This window comes from Eubalaena glacialis, chromosome 8 (genome assembly GCF_028564815.1).
Source record: "Eubalaena glacialis isolate mEubGla1 chromosome 8, mEubGla1.1.hap2.+ XY, whole genome shotgun sequence".
Classification (NCBI taxonomy): domain Eukaryota; kingdom Metazoa; phylum Chordata; class Mammalia; order Artiodactyla; family Balaenidae; genus Eubalaena; species Eubalaena glacialis.
In genome coordinates, this window is record NC_083723.1 from 111,515,643 (window position 1) to 111,536,377 (window position 20,735).

General features: G+C 35.3%; 1 protein-coding gene across 1 annotated transcript in view; it reads right to left on the reverse strand.

The window, feature by feature from the left end:
- Positions 1-20,735, reverse strand: part of MTPN (myotrophin) — a 61,878-nt gene that overhangs the window by 18,825 nt on the left and 22,318 nt on the right. The window contains exons 2-3 of the mRNA XM_061198771.1: positions 5,827-5,940; positions 4,887-4,970 (exon numbers count right to left, since the gene is read on the reverse strand). Coding sequence (XP_061054754.1) covers positions 4,887-4,970; positions 5,827-5,940 — 198 coding nt within the window. The remainder of the gene's footprint in view (positions 1-4,886; positions 4,971-5,826; positions 5,941-20,735) is intronic.

Below are 20,735 nucleotides of genomic sequence, written 5' to 3' on the forward strand. Positions count from 1 at the left end.
ATGATTCAAAATGACAGGTGCTTAAACGGTCTGACTGTTTTTGCTTTCATAACATCAGGCTGAAGTCTGTTAGGCTTGGCCTTTTTAATGACTGCTGTGCAGCTGCCACTTCTTCTGTTTCATACTCTCACTTGGGCTTCTTACTCCCTGGGACCACTCAATTCCCCAGGATGCTTCTCGAGCCTGCAATTTTTACCTGCTTCATCAGTTTCCTTTCACCAGTTTTACTAATGTTTCTCATGTACTCTGGATTTGGTGCGAATACCAGCAGCTTTGTTCATTTCCCTTGCTTCTTGTTATTATTTAACAGTTCTATAGTTTTAGCTTAATTAATTAATTAATCTATCTATTTATTGGCTGCATTGGGTCTTCATTGCTGCGCGTGAGCTTTTCTCTAGTTGCGGCGAGCGGGTGCTACTCTGTTGCAGTGCGCGGGCTTCTCATTGTGGTGGTTTCTCGTTGCAGAGCATGGGCTTCAGTAGTTGTGGCATGTGGGCTTCAGTAGTTGTGGCTCGCGGGCTCTAGAGCGCAGGCTCAGTAGTTGTGGCGCACAGGCTTAGTTGCTCTGCGGCATGTGGGGTCCTCCCGGACCAGGGCTCAAACCCGTATCCCTTGCATTGGCAGGTGGATTCTTAACTACTGCGCCACCAGGGAAGCCTGTTTTAGCTTATTTTAAATGTTCATGTTTGTTTTGTATTTCAATATTTGTTTAGATTTATTCACATACTGACTTCTTGCTTACCTCCTTCTTGCATCTCAGTCTTCACTTCTGGGTCTCATTTGTTTCTTCCTGAAAGCACATCCAACTCTTCACTCGTCTGTTGCTCAAGGGTACTGACCACTTCTGGGCTTCAAGCTGCCTTGGATCAACTCCTACCTTTCGCAACAGTCCTCTCTTGCCCGTGTTTGGGAATGTTTTGCAACAGTCCTCTCTTGCCCGTGTTTGGGAATGTTTTCTTCAACTTCTTCAACTTTCTTCAACTTCATCCCACCTGCTTTCTGTCTCTCAAGGCTTCATTATAATTTCTTGTCTAACGAACCCTGCCGTCTTATGGTCTAAAACAGATGTTGATTCATTCATTTTAAAAACATCTTTTCTGTCATCAGAGGGCAAAAAGGGGATACCATGGCATGTGCTCAGACCTCAATCTTCAAGTGGAAGTCCCACAAGTGTTGTTCGCTACATTTTTTTTCATTCATGAATGTATCAATTAAAACTCAGGCCAAATATCTTTTACCTGCAGAAATATACATAATCATTTCTCATAGCTGTCCCTGACAACAAGTCTGAAAGCCACTCTCAAGTAGTAGAAAGAACATGGGTTTTTGAGTCATATAACTTGGAGCAAATCTTGATTTCATTATATTCTGTTAGACTTCAGGTAGTTATTTAACCTCCTCAAGACAGATGGTCACCTCATCCATTAAATGGAGATGATTATACTTATGTATTTGGAGATTATATAAACAAAGATTATATTAGATTTCCCACAGATATTACTTTCCTCTTTTGCTATATGGACAATAAAGAAGAATTAAATGTTTTAAATTTTTCCTTGTGTCATAAACTTCATCTTCCATTGCATTAAAATTAAAAAAAAAGTCCAGTAAGTGATACAGCATATAGCATAGAGTCTGATTTTATACATTCTACCATTCTTCTGTTTTCTATTAGTTGTGATCATATTGAGTTTTAAAATTTATTATTTTGGCTTTTTTCCTATGCTAATGATATACCAGTGGAATAATGTAGTCGACCCTTGAACAGCGTGGGGGCGGGTTAAGGGCGCTGACCCTCTGTGCAGTTGAAAATCCGCTTGTAACTTATAGTCGGCCTTTCATATCTGCAGTTCCTCCACATTTGTGGATTCAACCAACCATGCATCGTGCAGTATACGCAGCATTAACTACTGAATAAAATCTGTGTGAAAGTGGACTCGTTCAATACAAACCTTTGTTGCTCATGGATCAGTTGTATATTAGAGATGTCAACGAATCTGGAAAACTAAACTACATACTTTTAAAATGAATTAATAGTAATTGATAAAGATTCTACTTTTGATAAAAGACAGAATAAACCAGATTTCATAATACAAACATTGACTGCACTTTAAAAAAGTGCACTGGAATAGCCTTATTTTAGCAATTAAGGATTTTTTAAAGAGCACAATTTCCCCCCTCAAAAATTTGGTTAACAGAACTACAGGGTACACATTAAAGGAGCTTATGCAAAAATAAAATCGAAGGAATTAATTTTGAAAAAAGAACTAAATTTTATGTTGCTTTCAAAAAGGTAAAAAAAAAAAAAAACTTTCATCTAAAATAAATAATAGCTCTACATGGTTACAAATGATCTGCCATCAATATAGCCATCTCTGAATGTCACTTGTTTAGCTACAAAAATTAAGGATCAGACACAAATGAAAGAATATTATGGACACAAGTAAAATTTAAAAACTACTTAAAAGTCAGGAAACTCAACTTATAAGCAGTAATTCAGCAACACAGCACATATTTATAAAGACCCTTCTGGGATAACATATCAGGGGCCTAATGTACATTCAAATCAAGCCAGCTTTTCAGGAACTTATTTAATGTAGAATATCCTTTCTTTAACAATGGAATCTTATAGCCACAAGGTCTCGGTGACCTAGAGCATCATGTTTTGGGAATAAGAAATATGAAACAATGGTTTTGGCTCTCTCTATCATAAAAATAATTACATCTTGTTTTGTTTGTCCTAGGAGGAAAGAGAGGCTTCTCAGAAAGAAATACAGTTCTGATCTATAGTCTGAGATCTGGCTAGGAGGGAGAAGCTTGCTTAGGGGCATCTCATTTAGTAAATGACCAGAGCCCTAAGCTAAAAAGGATCCCATGGAGGTTTTTATTTTCAGAGAAGAAAAACCCTTGGCTAGATAGAAGAGGTCAGGGAAAGAGGGAGAAAGAAGGGGAAGGAAGGAGCCATCCATTTCTTCTTTGTTTTTATTCTGACTTATGAATTTATTAATTTGTAACTGAGATATAGCTGACATATAATACTATTAGTTTAAGGTATACAACATAATGATTTGATATGTTTGTATACTGTGAAATGATTACCACAATAAGTTTAATTAATATCACCTCACATAGTTTCAAATTTTTTTTCCTTCAATGAGAACTTTAAAGATCTACCCTCTTAGCAACTTTCAAATATATCAATAATACAGTATTAACTGTTTCTTTTGCTCTACACTTAGCAGATAGATTGAGGCCAGGGGAATTAAGTCAACACTGAGGAAGAGAGCTGAGAAATATACAAAAAGAAATCAGATGCTGGTCACGTGGCCTATGCCCATGGACAAGCTGTGCCTCGACCGTAGACCTATGTGAGTCAACACGATCTCTTTAATGCTTAAGCCTGTCTGAGCTGGGTTTAGTTACTTGCAATACAGAGTCCTAACCAATAAAATATTGAAATTATAAAAATTTTTCATGAAATGTAAATTAGTATCTGTAGCTTGCGACAACCAGTTTTTAACATAATATGCAAAAATATTCCCCCAGGGATGAAATTATCCAGTAGTTTTCAAAGGTATTTTTTAATCTTTACATGGGTGTTGGGGAGGAATAGACAGTAAGGAGAAAGACAGTGGCTGGAAATCTTTGTGAGTACATCCTACCACAGATTCTGGATCCATTACAGTGGCAAAGAATAATATCCCCCTTTATTTTGGCTTTTCATATCAGTACGGTGTATAATATGGAAAAACTCCTGTTGCTACATGCCAGAACTTCCCAACCCCTCCCCCGCCCCAAACTTTCAAAACCACCACCACCACACATTTAAAGGAATCCGGTAGTTGTGTTTAACATGAAGGTATGGGTAAAACCCCTAGTTATAGAGAACCTGAATTAACTGCTTTCAGACAGTATCTTTGAAAAGTTGTCAATAAAGTGTTGAGACAAATGTGCTACTTTCTTTCTCAATGTTCTCCAAATCTTACTGAAGTTGAATCTATGAAGCATAAAATCCTCTTTAGTCTTAGAGGTAATAAAAGCTACTATTTATTGAGTACTTATTATGTGTCAGATACTGTGGCAAAACGCTTCATATACATTTACTCATTTAATTTCTAATTATTTCTTCTTTTAGCAGGGCTTATTTTTAAAATTCCAAATGAAATGTTATGAACAGCACTTTCCAGAGTATGGCCATGAAATGATAACCTTGGGATTGATACTGGTGCCTTATTTTATGAAGATTTCTTGTCTTCCAAGATTTGCAGGTCCCATCTCATACACCTAGAGTGGCTGCAACTGATTGGTTAATTTCTGAGGCTGGACGTTGAACTTCATCTAAGAGCTTGTAATAGCAAAGGCAAAACACTGGAAAACTCGAAATTTACCATGATCTCAATCACATCAAGAAACCAGATGACTTGGAAAGCCCTTACAGCAATCTGCCTCTAATAATCTTGCTCAGTACGTACTACAGAAAATGAAGTTTATACAAATTTCAAACCAGCGTTACTCAAAGCGTGGTATGTGAATATAGTACCAGTCTGCAAACTGTTACTAGCATGGGACAGCATTTTCTATATTACTAATTATTAACTACAATGCCTAGTGTGGCTAACTTTTTTTAAATAGCAAGATATTCTTGATGAAGGAGACTGTGTTGACTTATTTTCTAGCCCAACCTCTTTACCCACCATGAACTGGTAACAAACAGCTTGTGGACCAGCTGTTTTGAGCAACATTGCTCTAGACCTCAATTTTGGTATTACCTCTAGTTTTTCTGTCCCTGATGCCACACAAAATTTAAGTAAATTAACAACCAAATACTTAGCTTAAACAGTTACATAGTAATGGAAAAAGCAATAAAAAACAGCAATTGACCTCACCTTTGACAGAAGCAATTTCACACAGGAAACATGACCTTCATAGACAGCAGACAGAAGAGGTGTAATATGATGTTTATCTGGAGCCTATGAAATAATAGAGATATAGATCACCTCATCCATTTTTCATTTATTCCTTCTTTCTAGATCTAATTAGGGAATGCTCATAAATATTTCAAAATCAATGTTTACCCATTTTTAGCCTCTTAGGAGCTGCTAGAGGCCCAAGCCCACAAGAAGTTTCTCCTTGGGAGTCAGCCTAGTGAAACAGACGGAGCAGGGCTTTGACCCCATCTCAAATCTGGGCTCTGCCACTTACTGCATGACTAATTACTTAACCTCTCTGAGCCTCAACTCCGCATTACTGTAGACGTGCCAATGAGGTGCAGGAAGGGAATCTCGAGAGGGGTGGAACATAGCCAATGAAGAGGTAAAAGATTGCCACAATTGGGCCACGTGACATGGTATCCCCTGAGATGTGAAAAGTTCATCTCACTTGCTGTCATGGTTACTTAAACATTTTTCTAAAACTCTGAAATGCAGTAGCTACAAAAGGCAAGAGTCAAGAGATGACTGCTGTCTGACTTTTGTCCAAAAATCCAGTTTAGATTTCTCATATGACTGCAGAGTCCTATGCTCCATTGGGTGATAGCTATTTGCCACCTACAGATAGTGCTAACTCTCATATTGCTTTAGAACTTGAAAAGGAAACATCTACCCCCCAGTTTTATCAGTTAAAAAAAAAAATCAATTTGTTCTGCTTATTTTAAAAAAAAATTCACAACTATGTATTTCTAAGTTACAGAAATTTGGTATAATTTCAGACTATATTCTTACTTCATATGAGGTTTCCACCAGTAACTATTTTACAAATCTACAGAAAACAATTACCCAAAAGCATACAACAAGAATTTTTTCTAGAATGACAATGTTTTTTACATACATTAATATCTGCTCCTTTCAGCAGCAGAAATTCCAGGATTTCAAGCTGCCCACAATCTGCTGCATAATGAAGAGGCTTCCTTCCACCTTCTAGTGTCCGGTTGACATCTTCTCCCTTATAAAAGAAGCCAAATGAAAACAATATTCATAAGGATGGTAGACTGAAGAAGGGAAATGAGGCACCTGCTATTTTTACTTTCTTAAAGCTGCAAGGGTTTCATGAAAGAATTACATTTCTTGCAAAGTGAAATAAGTAACCAAGAACTTTAAATTCTGCACAAATAGCACACAGCATGACAGCAATTCAAATCATGATTAGTCAAGCTGGAAACAATAACAAAATGCTAAATGTAATGAAATCTATTATTGTGCTCTATTTCTAAGGAGTTCAATCAGCACGATGTCAAGATGTGGCCACCAAAGACTGATGAGCTCAAATACTTAGATTTTACACACATCATGTGACATGTATTTTAATACTTCAGAGAAAGCATCACTACTTTGATGGAGGCACACATCATCATCACAAGGTAATGAGTATTAGTATTAAGAATTCATTTCATTCATTCAGCATTTAAGCACTACTGTATGGCCGGCTCTGTGCACAGAGGGGACAATAGTGAGCAAAATCAGAAACGGCTGCTGACGGGATGGAACTTAGCATCCAGTGTGGGAGGCAGATTTTAATCAAATAATCACATGACTAAACATAATGGAGATGACAATACCTACATCTAATGGAGTTGTGGTGAGGGTTAAACTAGATGATCCATGTAGAGCACTTAAGATATTATAGCTAATATTAATAGAAATATGATTAGCTATTATTATAAGTTATCTATGTACATATGAGATATACTCAAATACTGAATGAAATCCATTACTCAGTCTTTTCTTTTTAATGTTAAGGGTCACTATAAAGATAATGCATCAGTTTTTCAAACAATGAAGTTATTAAATTCAAACAATTTGAAATCTTTAAATATATAGAGGTATTTTTTTTTCCGTTAAGGAAAATGTTTAACTCCAGGGTTTTATATCCTTCAGTAAGTATCAGAGTGAGCTATATCATCTTACTTATTATTCAAGGGCTGGTACTTAAAAAAAGAGCATTCCAAGAGGTGAGATCACCTGCCTGTCACAACAATCAGTGGAGGCATCAGAGCTTTAAGTCAGGAAACGAAATTACACAGAGTGTTCCCGAGTTCCAGGCCACATGTATATTTCAAATATATTGTCTCTGTGGAGGATCAAGAATTTCATCAAAAATAATTGTCCTCTTTTGAATTACTCAATGATCAAACAACCCTTTTCTGTTAAGAGTACTTGAGTAATTCACAGCAGTAACTTCTAATGGGTTGTTTATTCAAGTCAACATGTGATATTTACAGTAAAATAGGGCCTCTTATAAAGTATATGAATATAGAAGGAAGGTGTATAACATGCTTAAGATCAACGAAGGCTGGGTTAGAGCTCCAATTCTACCAGTCAGTTGTAGGACCTTAGACTAGTTACCTTCTAAATCTTTGTTTTCTTATCTGTAAAACGGGACTAAAAATAAACCTCACTGGGTTTTAGTGTATCATCAAATGAGATAATCCATGTAAAGTATCTAACACAGTACCTCACAGGGTAATATGTTTAATAGAGGTTAAGTATTATTGCTGTGGATTCCTAATGTTGGTTTATACTGGTTCTAAAAGATTATCCAAAATTAGGTTAATGCAGCTTTCTGCATAATGGTTGAAATACAAAGATATGATTTATTATAATATACTTTATATTCAGAAACAAATTGAAACGTAAGGGAGACTTGGTGTACCACCTTAGTCTTTATTCACAACTGCAGAAATGTGAGGCTTTGAGGCAAAGAGGTACTGCTTCAAATGATTTGGATAAAACTAGTTTTCCTTTCATTATTATTTCCTTTCCATTAGTTACATTAACTGGAGAGGATTAACTGGATAGGTCTTTTCAGTGAAACAAAGTAAAGAAATAACTGCAGCAAGTATTCAATAAGATAGCTTTGTCAAAAAGATATTCTCCTGAGTCAAAATATGCAATATCTTCCTTCCTTACTTAGTACAAGCATGCAAAATGCATATGAAAAGGAACTGTTGTGAGTTTAAACTTTCTCCTTTATCCCTGCAGACGCTGCCTTACAATTCTTATTTTAGCAGACAAAAATGACAATACTGGAAAGGCTTTGTGTGAATGACAGGAAAGAAAGGATTTTCTTCTGCAGGCCTTTGCAAAAGCAGTACTTACTGAGAAATTTATAGTACTAAATGCCTGTATTGGAAAAGTAGAAAGGTCTCAAATTAACAATCTTTGTACTTCTACCTTAAGAAACTAGGGGGAGAAATGACATATGGAAATCTCTGTACCTTGCTCAGTTTTGCTGTGAACCTAAAAAATGCTCTAAAATATAAAGTCTATTAAAAAATTAAATTCAAAATAAGCAGAAATCAATGGAATGAAAACAGAAAAATAATGGAAATCAAAAGCTGATTCTCTGAGATCAATACAACTGATAAATCTCTAGCCAGAATGATCAGAAAAAAAATGAAGACAGAAAGTGCTAATATCAGACTTAACAGACTATCTTCCCACAAAGAAACTCCCATGCCCCAGATGGCTACACTGGTAAGTTTTTACCAAACATTTAAGAAAAAAAGAGTAATACCAATTCTACATACTCTTCCAGAAAACGGAAAGCACCCAAACTCATTCTATGGGGTGACCATTACTCTGATTCTAAAACGAGACAAAGACTTACAAGAAAAGAACACCACAGGCTAATGTCCCTCACGAACACAAATTCTAAACAAAATGTGAGCAAACTAAATCCAACAATATATAAAAAGTATAACAGACCATGACCAAGTAGTGTTTACCCCAGGAATACAAGGTTGGTTGAATATTTGAAAAAGTCAGTCAACATAATTCATTATTTTAACATCTAAACAAAGAAAAATCATATAATCATCTCAAAAAGTATCTGACAAAATCCAACATCCTTTACTGATAAAAACTCAGTAAACTAGGAAAAGAAGGACACTTCCCTGGCCTAATAAGGGGCTTCTACAAAAAAAGTACAATTAACATCATACTTAATTTGTGACAGATTGAATGCTCTTCTCCTAAAATCAGGAACGAGACAAGATGTCTGTTTCTACCTTCTATTCCACACTGTACTGGAAGTTCTAACCAGTGCAACTAGGGAACAAACAAACCCCATCTCTTTTGAAAAGGAAGCAGTATAATTGTCTTTATTTGCAGATGGTGTGACTGTCTATGTAGAAAGTCCAATGGAATCTACCAAAAAGCTACTAGAACTAATAAGTAATTTTAGCAATGCTGAAGGACAAGAGATCAATATACCAAATCAACTGCATTTTTATATAGCACTAGCAATTAATAATTGCAAATCAAAACTAAAACCAATATTATTTACAATAGCATACAAATTTATGAAATAATAAGTCTAACAAAAAATGTACAATATCTATATCCTGAAAACTACCAAACACTGTTGAGAGAAATTAGAGGATCTAAATAAATAAATGGAGAGATACACAGCATGTTCACGGGTTGGGAGACTCAATACTGTAAAGATGTCAATTTTCCACAGATTGATGTATAGATTCAATGCAATACCAGTTAAAACCTTAGCAGGCTTTTTAAAAAGAAATTGACAAACTGACCCTAAATTCATATGGAAATACAAACAATCTATAACAACCAAAACAACTTTGAAAAGAAAGAACAATTTGGAGGGCTAACACTACCTGATTTCAAGAATTATTAAAAACTGCAGTAATCAAGAAAGCATGGTATTGGCATAAAATTATAAAATATGCAGACATATATACTGATAGAAAGCAGATTAGTGGTTGCTTATTTGGGGGTAACAGAAGGGAGGGACTACGAAGGGGCACTTGAGGGTAATGAAATCTACCAGTCATTATCTTGACTGTGGTGATGGTTTCATGATTGTATACGTGTCAAAACTTATCAAATTGCACTCTTTAAGTATCTGCAGTTTCTTGCATTTCAATTACACCTCAGTAACATAGATTTTCCTAAATCAAGTCTCTGTGGCTCTAATTCTTGTAAAATGAGATGCTAACAAATCAATATTTGAAGAAGAATAGGGGTAGGAATGACTAACAGTACCTTCATGGGAGACTTAAAGAGCAAAAGCTATTTGAGGTCAGGTTCCTTCATTGTTAGTGCTGAATGAAAAGCTCCTGACCTCTGTAACTCAACAAACTACATGGAACAAGAAGTTTTAAACTGGGATAAGAGCAGATTGATATGACTCCTACTAGCTGGGTGGGCTTCAGAGATCAAAACAATTGTCTGGATCGCTGAAAAAAACCTCTTACTCGGCACCCCCAACTTCCAGCCCCATTATGCCTACTCCATCCTTTACTCTGCAGCTACAGGGATCTTGCTAAACACAAAATGTGGTCACATTATTTCCCTTTTAAAAGTACTCTGATGACCACCCATTGCTCCTAGAGAATAGGTCTAAACAACTAAACACAGTTTACAAGACTTGGAGTGATCTATGTCCAGTGATTACCTTTCCAGCTTCAATTCTCACAAGCATTCCTCCCCACTGTCCTTTGTTCAGTTAATTCCTACTAATTCTTTAGAATCAAGCTATAATCAAACTTCCTCTGGAAAGTCATCTTTTAACTACTGCAACTTTGAGTCATACTACCTTCACAGGGGTACCCAAAGCACCTTGTATTTCCCTGTCTCATTCTACTTAATCCGCCTCTGTCTGTATCCTCTATGAACACAGGTCAGGTATCATGTCACTATTATTTACTTTTGCAGCTCCAGTGCCTAGTATACTTTTTGACACATACTAAATTTTACATAATAGAAGCTTTCAGACCGAACAAACGGTGAAATTGCTCAAGCAACAGACTTGGAAGTAAGTCATCTTTTATTTCAAAGCAAATACTGATAATGCATTAGTTATCCAGTAACAGCAGCAGTTACTTGAGATCAGTGGTATGTTTACTGATGTAGGGGTTTGAATGACAATTTCACCAGCTTTCCAGCAGTCTGGATAGGTGGTAACTTCAGTAGTGGTGGTGAAATAGGGAAGGAAGATAGTGCTCTATCTAGTTCCTTTCTCCTCACCCTTGGCATTAGTGAGTTACATCAGAAGAGAGGATGTTAGACACCTATTCTGTAATCTTCATTCTAACTTCATGAACCATTACCAGCTACAGAGAAAAATTTAACCCTAATTTTGTCTCCCAGATTCTGGGGATAGAAGAGAGAGATGCACAATTTCAACAGGTCCCTTAGCATTACCTGGGAATCTTACCATGTTCCCTTTTTATCTTGCTTTTCTACCTTCCACAGCGACTATTTTAAATCTCTTTCATTTTTCATAAGCCTCCTGCTTCCTTTTCATTCTCAGCAGATAACCTCATATCCTTCTTCAAACAGAAAACTATCTTGGGACGTGAACTTCCTCCCGAGCTTCTCTCTACCACACCTTCCTGCAACTGACAAATCCTTTCCTATCGAAAGCCAATCCCTCACCTAAGTTTTGGATATCATCCTTTCTTGTTTTCTTAAACTTATTTCTTTATTTATCCCTTTTCTTGCGTGTGTTTTCAACCTCTCCTGCTGTACTGGCTCCTTCTCATCAGAATATGCCATTCGCAACTCTTCGGCTAAAAACGCAAACAGCAACACAAAAACCTATCCTTAGACCTGATATTCACCTTTTAGTTACTATTCTCTTTCCTCCCTTTCATGGCTGAACTTGCCAAAAGCATTGTCTATATTTGCTATCTCCTGTTTCTCACTTCTTGTTGTAATCTGGCTTCCACCCTCAATACTATACCACAGCCATTTTTGCTGAGGTCAAAGACCTCCACGGTGTGAAATGCAAAGGTTATCTCTTAGTCCTCACCTTAACTGACCTCCCAACAGTGGCAAAGTTGATCACTCCTTCCTTTTTTAAACACTCTCTCTTCCCTTGACTGCAGGGACACCACATTATTGTAGTTTTCCTCCTACTCTCTGACTATTCCTTCGTTGTTTCCTCTTCTGACTTGTCCACTTCTACTAGATGTTTAAAACAAATTTTTGAGATCCTGGTTTTGAATTCAGATTATCATCATAAATTTATAATTCAAACAGTTGCTAAAAATTGGTTAGCCTTATAGTCTTGTAATAGTATCTTTATAGGAATACCTTGATTACAGAATTTGGGGGGATTTCCTTAGTGACAAAGTTTATGTGTTTTTAAAGACATCATCATGCAGTAATATCACGTGTCACAGAGCTGGGCAGCAATAAATTCTCACCATGATATGGGTGTAAATAACCAGACAGGTGACAAATAACTCTGCACACAGCTTCCATTTGCCATACACAGTTCAAGTAAAGCAGGCTGACAAATCTAACTTGTCATCACATCCAGGCTTGTCTACCTTCACCTTTCCCTTTTCAGCAAGAATAATTTAACCAGTTTCATTTTACTCTCCTTCCTGTCATTGCAATATGAAGCCTGTTGGTTGTTAAATATACAACAGATTTTTATTACATTAAAATTGTACTTTTTACCATATTTTTCTTGTACCAAGAAAGTTGTTTTGACGCTATTTTAATTTTTTTTAAGTATGATATATTCCAGGTATGTTATACATGTATATATAACATATATGTGTAATATTGGAGATATGAAATAATACTGTTTCGTGATATTTTCTGGTGAGTAGTTTAAATTAATATACTCTATCCAGAACCACTATAGTGACCAGGAATGAATGCTTTAGGATGTGCTGAGTCCTGATGCTCCTCAATAATGACATTATTGGCATTTGAGAAAGCTGGTCATGTTTTTTTTACTTCTCAAGTACCATTGCTCTAAATAACCATGAGCCTCAGCTATACTGATAAATTCTCTTATCTGACTAGAAATGTATTGGTACAGTGATCTAGTTCTATTTTAATATCAATAAATCAACTAGCATTTACTGAGAAACCATGTTCCTAGCCTTGTGCTAGGCATGCTAAGGGTACAAGAAAGTGGAATTGTGGGTCTCTGCCCACAAGAACTTTACTCTTCACTGATTAACTAATTTGACAAAATATGTATGAATTCCTATCTATTATCTATCTATCTATCTAATACACTCACAAAAATATAAAATAACCTGCCCTACTAACTCTCTACCCAGTACTTTTCAAACTTTTTCATTGAAGTACTCCAAATAGCAAAGGATAGAAAATATATGCTTCTCTGAGTCTGAAAGCAGAATCCTAAACAAATTAAAAATTCATTCAAATATATCTGCACAAATATGCATGTATCATATATACATATGTATGTTTTGTTTGTTTTAATATAAAAGCCACAGCTCAAAACCCATAGCTACTGCTATGGGTTTTGCCCAAGGATGCTTCAGGAATTTGGGCCATGTGTACTCTATGGCTTAGAGTAACTCCTTGGAAGACCATAAGCTGACTATTGAAGAGCACAGTACAATTTAATTCAGTCTCATCTATTTCTGATGCCATGAATATAGTATGCTAATTTGTGTACCTTTCCTCTTGAGATCTACAGACCACCAGACACTCAGTGAACAGACTTTCAAAAAGCTTACTAATTCTTTGTGTGTGCATAAATTTTCTAGGTAAAGAGTCCATGCCACTTTTCATCAGATTCTCAAAGGGGGCCATGACCCTTGAGAGGTTAGGAACCCCTTCCTCTAACGTTCACTGCCTAGTTTTCTACTTTATGAAGAGAAGTAGTATTAAATGGTGGAAAGAACACCAGACAGAAGCCCTCGGCTCTAAGTTACCTCTGCTACCGCCCACAATGGGAAAGTAAGAAGCTTGGAAGACCTTAGTTTCCCCACTGAAAAATCTGTGGCTGGAGGAGATGACCTCTAAAGTCTTTTATAGTTAGCTTACTTTTATGGTTAAATGCATCTGGGAATAATTGTTCCCCCCGCCCCCTCTTATATTCTAGACCAGAGAAATAGGTGTTTCTGTACTTCTGGCCATGAAAACAAAGTAGTTCAAGAGACTGGATGCTGAAAATGGCTGCTAAGTAGGTACATTTAACTTTCCACAAAAGTTGGATCAAGCAAGAAGATTTAATACAACAACATGAACAATGTAAAAAATATATACATACATTTCAAAGTTAAAATTTTTTTCTTTCAAATCTATTATTACTTTAAGTTGTTTTACTAACAAAAGTAGGCATGGATCTAAAAAAGATGAAATACGGTATTTGAAAAAGATATACTATTTACAATTAATTTAATTCAACAAATACTTACCGAGCCTACCATAAGTTAGGCACTGTGCTGCTACTTGCTTGGGATAAAATAGAAAGGCCCAGCTCTGACTCAAAGAATTTGCTGCCTTCTTGGGAAGCTAGCATGCAAATAAATGAATGCCATTTAGTTGAGTACTACAAAATACAGAAGGGCCTTAATGAAGAGAATGTTCAATAACTTAGTGTTAGTGTGTGGGCAATTCATCTTTTACTGCCGTTTAGTTTTTCATGTATTTATATCTTGTGTTGTTAATTAGATTTTAAAGGTCCTTAGGGGTCAGAAACTACATCTTACACTTTTTCATTTCTACCATAATTCCAAATATGGTATTTTTAAACCTCAATAAAAATTTGTTTTGATTGCTGATTATAATAGCATAGTATAAAATGCCAAATTAAGAAATAACTGTATTCAACAGGGTGTCTACTGATTTGGAGAGTGTGGAGGTATGCATATGCGAGAATGGTGCCTGGAGAAATTAAATGATATATTATGGTGTATGGAATTCTCATAGGCCAACTGGAAATCCAAGAGGTGCTCATTTGGAAAGCATCTACTATACAGTGCTGTTTTGAGGCTTCACTGAAATAACATAATGTACCTGTACAGTAAGCACTCAATAAATGTCAACCAATATTGTTATCATTAGAGGCCTCAACAGTTCTCATTTGAATAGTTTTCCACTCAATTTTTTGACCTTCAACAATTCAACAAATGTAAATCAAGTAAATTAAAGTTCCTAAAGAGTAACACTGATCACACCTCTTCCTCATGCAAAAAAATTTCAACTGCTCCCTTCTGTTGAATAGAAAATCCTCACCATGATACTCAACTCATCTTCAATTCAACACCAACTTATTACTACTCTGGCTTTTTTACTCTCAAACACTGCGCTCCCAACACACCAGCGCTTTCCCACATCTGGAAAACTTCATGATGTCGCCTTTCTTTGCCATGGTCACCCCACTTCCACTCATGTCTTGGTGTACTGAAATTCCACTTACACTTCAAGATCTATTTTCTCTCTAAAACTTTTACCTGATACTCTCCCTGCCCCCTGCCCACTATACTCTTGATATATAATTCCCTCCTTTTAATCCTCATAGTTCTTATTTATATGTCTCTTACTACATTTACATTTATTTAATTAGGTATTTGTTATTTATGTATTTCAATGACATAACTCCATTAAAGAAAGGACAATGCCTTACTTATTTATATATATTGTCTACAATGTCTGTGGGTGACTTGTGCATAAAAGTCCAATTTAAAGAATTAGTGTAATCATTTATACCATCTTTGTCATATTATGTAACCTGTTGTTTACCAAAACATATATACAAAACAAATATAAAGAGGTATTTAAAAAACATTGTTAAGAGTGTCTGAAAGCCACATAATCTCATTGTTGGAAAGGATTCTGTCATCTAATTCAACCACCCATATTGCGTTTGAATCCCTGCTTGTGTATGCCCAACATATAACTGAATCTCTCTAATGAAAGGCAATTCAAGACCTTACAAATCAGTCTATTCCTTATTTAAATGCTGGAAAATTCACTGTTTACAGGTTCTGATCCTATCCTCTGGGGACACATGGAACAAGCAGTCCCTATTTTCATGTTAGATTATTAATTGTTTAGCAGTCAGATGACATGGTAACTAAAATGAAATCTTTTCTATACGACTTGCTGTTATCCTGAACTTGAATTACTGACTTTTTGAGTATACATGGAGGGCCATTACATTAACTGCTACTAAATTGCATCTTAAAATGGTCATCTTATTTTTCCAGGCTGCCAAGTTCTTTCTAGAGTCTTATTAAAAGGAATTTGTTAGTCCTCATCTGCCCCTCCCTCCAGTTGCATCTCACCTATCTTCATTATGGTCACCTAAAGACATTAAAATTAAATAAGACTAGGGAATGAGCCCCACCAGTGTCAGGAAACTTCCTTCAGTTTGCTACATAAAGAGATAGGTAGTGTATTTGGGTACTACTGCTCAAGCAGTCTTAAATCTAGTTCATCACACTCTCATCTAACTACCCTTTCCCATATGCCCCCAAGCATATCATTAAAACATCAAATTTCAATGAAATGCTTGAGAGTTCCTTTATCTAACAGTCTAGGAACTGCAAAAATGGAAATTAGTATGGCAGGACTTAGGTCTAAATGATCTCTTTGTAAGTGTTACAAACAACCCTACTGCTAACATAAACACACACTTAAAAAGTAACATGATCAATAAATAAAATTTGAAAAATAAGAGATGTTTCTTCTAGTGAATCCTGCAATCCAAAATATGACCATTATTACTACCTTGCTGTATTTCTGTTTAATTTTTTTCTATGAAAGTAGTTGCTTGAAAAAGTTATAATCACACTATTATTTAATATATGAAATATCTTGCTATCATTCTTGAAAGCCACATAATATTCTGTCAAATAGATGTGCCAGTTTACTTAAATATTCTCCTAATTCTGGACATGTAGGTTAATACCAAATACCCTATAATATTAAAGTTCTTATTTTACAGAACATAACAATATCATATTTCATAAATTCCAAAGCACACATTTTCCTGTATTTTTAACATGTCTGAAATCAGGTCACAAAATAGAAAATAAAGTCTTACTACTTTGCCTTGGTGAGTGGGGAAAGGGGTTATGGGTTGATTATATGCTTTGTAAAAACACTAACAGTCATTGCCTATGCCTGGCTTTGCTACAGAAACTAATAAATGACTGGATCAAGATGCTAAAATGTGAAGTACAGAATTAAATTATGCTGGATTTGGAGAACATAAAATGGTGAAATTCATGGAAAGTAGGACCTGTTGATATTATTCTTATGAAATTTGGGTGAGTGTGCCATCAATTAATTTTAGTTCAAAAATTAAATAGAATTTTCATACTTTAAATGTTATTTTATATTTTTATATAATGAAATATTAAATAAGTTAAACCCTAATGCTAATACTAAATGTTTGGAAGTTCTGACATCATCTGAATTTTATGTTCACAGACTTAAAAGGAAAGCAAACTGAACTCTAGTATAAGTAATATATTCTCAGGGAAACATTCCCTGATACGCCTGTCCTAACTTCTGTGAAAACAGACAGAAAAAGACTACCCTAAAAAGCTCAGAAAACCAAGCGTATTGGCCAACTACTTGCATATTCATTCTTACCTGCAGGGTCTGCTACGGTCAGAGGGGAAAAAAGTGACCCACTATTTCTCTACCCACAAAGGATCATCTTAAGCAGAGACAGAGTCAGAGAGACATAGGCACATTCCTGCCTTAAGACAGAATTTTTTACATAGTGTATTAGAAGCAGGCAATAGAGAGTATAAAAGATCTCACATCAGGCCAACAAAGACACCCCAAACTAGAATTCTTCTAGCACATACGCAGGTGATAAGTATCGTCAGAAGCAATCCTCACATCCTATCTGTTCACAACCCTGAATCTGGATAGCTTTCCCTCTTTAATAGGTGAGTAACTGGGACTTCCCTGGCAGTCCAGTGGTTAATACTCTGTGCTTCCACTGCGGCGGGCGGGGGGAGGGGTTCAATCCCTGGTCGAGGAACTAAGATTCCACACGCCGCATGGCGTGGCCAAAAAAAAAAAGTAAGTACCAGAAGAAAAACAATATGGGGTTGTATGAAAGCTAATCATATAGCAAAAGAAAAGGAATATCATACTGAAAACTCAAGAAACAATTTTAGAGAGCACTTACAGAGTTACCAAAATGGAATCCAAAAGACATGGTTTCTATGAAAAAGGAAATATTTTAAGAAGAAAACAGGCAAACATACAAAGTGAACAACTGAGATGCCAGCTGATAGGAAAAGGAAGCTGGCTGAGAGAGTAAAATATAGCAAGGAAATTAAAATTGCAATTGCAAAATTAAAATCTGTACCAAAGTCAGTAGAGTTGGGCGGCACTACTCAAATTAAGAAAATTTAATTAAATAAAGAATTGAGAACAAGCCTAAGAAAATTTCCCAGAATACGGAGCTGATACACAAAGAAATAAAAATAATTTAAAAAAGAAGATGATTGGTGTAACTAAAGTTCAAACCTATAAATAATACAGAACCAGAACAAAGGGAACTGAACTAGTTATAAAAGTAAATTTTTTTTGAGCTCAAGAAAGACCTGAGCCTACAGATCATAAAAGCTCATTAGATTACAGACAAAATTGAATAGATCCCCTCCATTAATATAGCTTTACAATTTCTCTTTTATAAGAATAAAACAAAAACTAACAAAAAGTAAAAAATACATTAACAGGAAAGAAAATTAAATTAGCTTGATCTCTTATTTTTGACCTCCCTACAACACTGAACTCTAAAGAAGAGGGAGAAACTATCTACAATAATATCTGGAGGAGGCTTGGGTATCAGGTATAATCCCCTGAGGAGAGTTACTGACACTTATACTAATGGGAAATGTGTGAGGTGTTGGACTAGGCAGAAGGTTGAGAATTTCTGATTTGCAGTTTGGAAAGAATAAATTATGCAAATCAATATTCATGTGTAAAGGCAGTCTTGGGTATTAGCAAATCAGCAGGTATGTCACCCGTGCTCCCTTGAGAGAGGGAGGCAAAAGTGAGGCGAACCTTAGACTTCTAGTGCAGTTAATTCTCCAACATTATAGTCTCAGGATCCCAGGGTTTTCTTTTTTTAAAAATATGGGTTATATCTATAGGTACTGATCCAATTTGAAATTAGAAAGCCTTTTAAGTGTTTATTAATTCATTTAGAAATAACAAAAGACATTACATGTTAACAAATGAAATTATAATAAAAAATAACTATACTTCCTCCACCCCAAAATTGAGGAGGATGGCACTGTATTATATTGGGTTGGCCAAAAAGTTCGTTTGGTTAGCGAACACGTTGTTCAATAAAGTTCTCTGAGAAAATGAAAAATATGCCTTTTATTTTTACTTAAAACTGAATGAACTTTTTGGCCGACCCAATTTTTTTGGTAAATTTTTAAAATGTTCACTTCAATAGAAGACAACTGAATTCTAATATCTGCTTCCACATTCAATTTGTTTTAACATACTGTTTTGGCTGAAATATATGAAGAAAATTTGGCCTCCCACAGATATGTAGTTGAACAAGTAAAAAAAATTTTAAGTCTTTTCAGTCAATTATGGATATTCTTCTTTGACACTATATTAAAAACTCAACAAGTGGTAGTTTGTTAAAGGTTATTTACAATGTGGAATCTGAAATTGTATCAACGAACTTCATACTCTGTTACATTAAAATGTAACATACTCTGTATTTATTTATTTAATGTATTTATTCGTACTCATAAATACATTAAATGTATTTAATGTAACATACTCTGTTACATTAAAATCCATCCATCTACTTACACTCTGAATAGCTCTTTTATCCATGCAGCATGATTCTGTAATCTCATGCATTGGTAATTTAGAATATATTGGTTTACTGAGTTATGCAGATCTTCCAAATGTCGACAAATTTCTTTATACAATATCAAAACATCACATTCATTGATATCATTTCAGATCTCACTGGAAAAGTCTTTAAATACTGGGAAGCTGTCAAACTCAAAATGGCAGATATAAATGTTCCAAATTTGAATTTTCTCTTAAAGCTTGAATTTTGTCTTTGGCAATAAAAATTATCAGCTGTTTTCCTTGAACTGACAGTCTCACTAAATTCATTTTCAAGACAATATCTGCCAAATACCCAAGTCTGAATAACTGAATTTATAATTTGTCAGTTAGTTTTTTTTTTTTTTTTTTAAATGGTGTTTCATAAAAAAAGCAGCTAGTGCAAGCTGTAACTCCAACGAATGTAGAAGTACTTTATGAACACTTTCCATTTCTTCACACAGAATACTAAAGAAGTGTACTCCACAATCAAGATTTAGTAGAAGTGAATTATTATTAATCTTCATCAAGGGGATATTTTTAAACTACATATGTGTGTAGGTAAAGTTCACAATGACTAGCAGTTATACAGTTTGGTGCCACTGCCTTGATTCACACAGCAGTTTTATTCGCCTTTGCTTTTGCACCATCAGTAAAAGTATGATCACAATCAAAAGAAAAAATAAAGTCTTAATAGTATTATGAGAAGAGTTTTGACCTCATGGATCTCTTGAAAAGGTCTCTGGGGCCCCTGGAGATCTACAATACTCTGAGAACTGTTGCTCCAGTGAAACAAAAGAGAGGAATTCAAAATTAGAACACAAGAATGGGGAGTTCTGGCATAAAAGAATTAATAATGAAAAGTAAAATTAAGTGAGCCTTTACTTAAGCATATATGATTAAAAAATAAGTCTTGAGAGAGCAGATATACAATTTAACAAGTATAAACAATCACACATTTATATAAAGTAGAAAGTAGGTGAGGAAATAAAAAGCCTACTAGATTGTCAGACACAAGGTCTTATTAAGTGACATACTGACAACTAAATGCTGTACATGGGAGGCTTTTAAATAAATGATGGCATAACCTCCATGAAATACTATGCGGAATCATTCAAAATGAAAATGAAGAGTGGCTTATACTCCTTGAATGCTTACCAT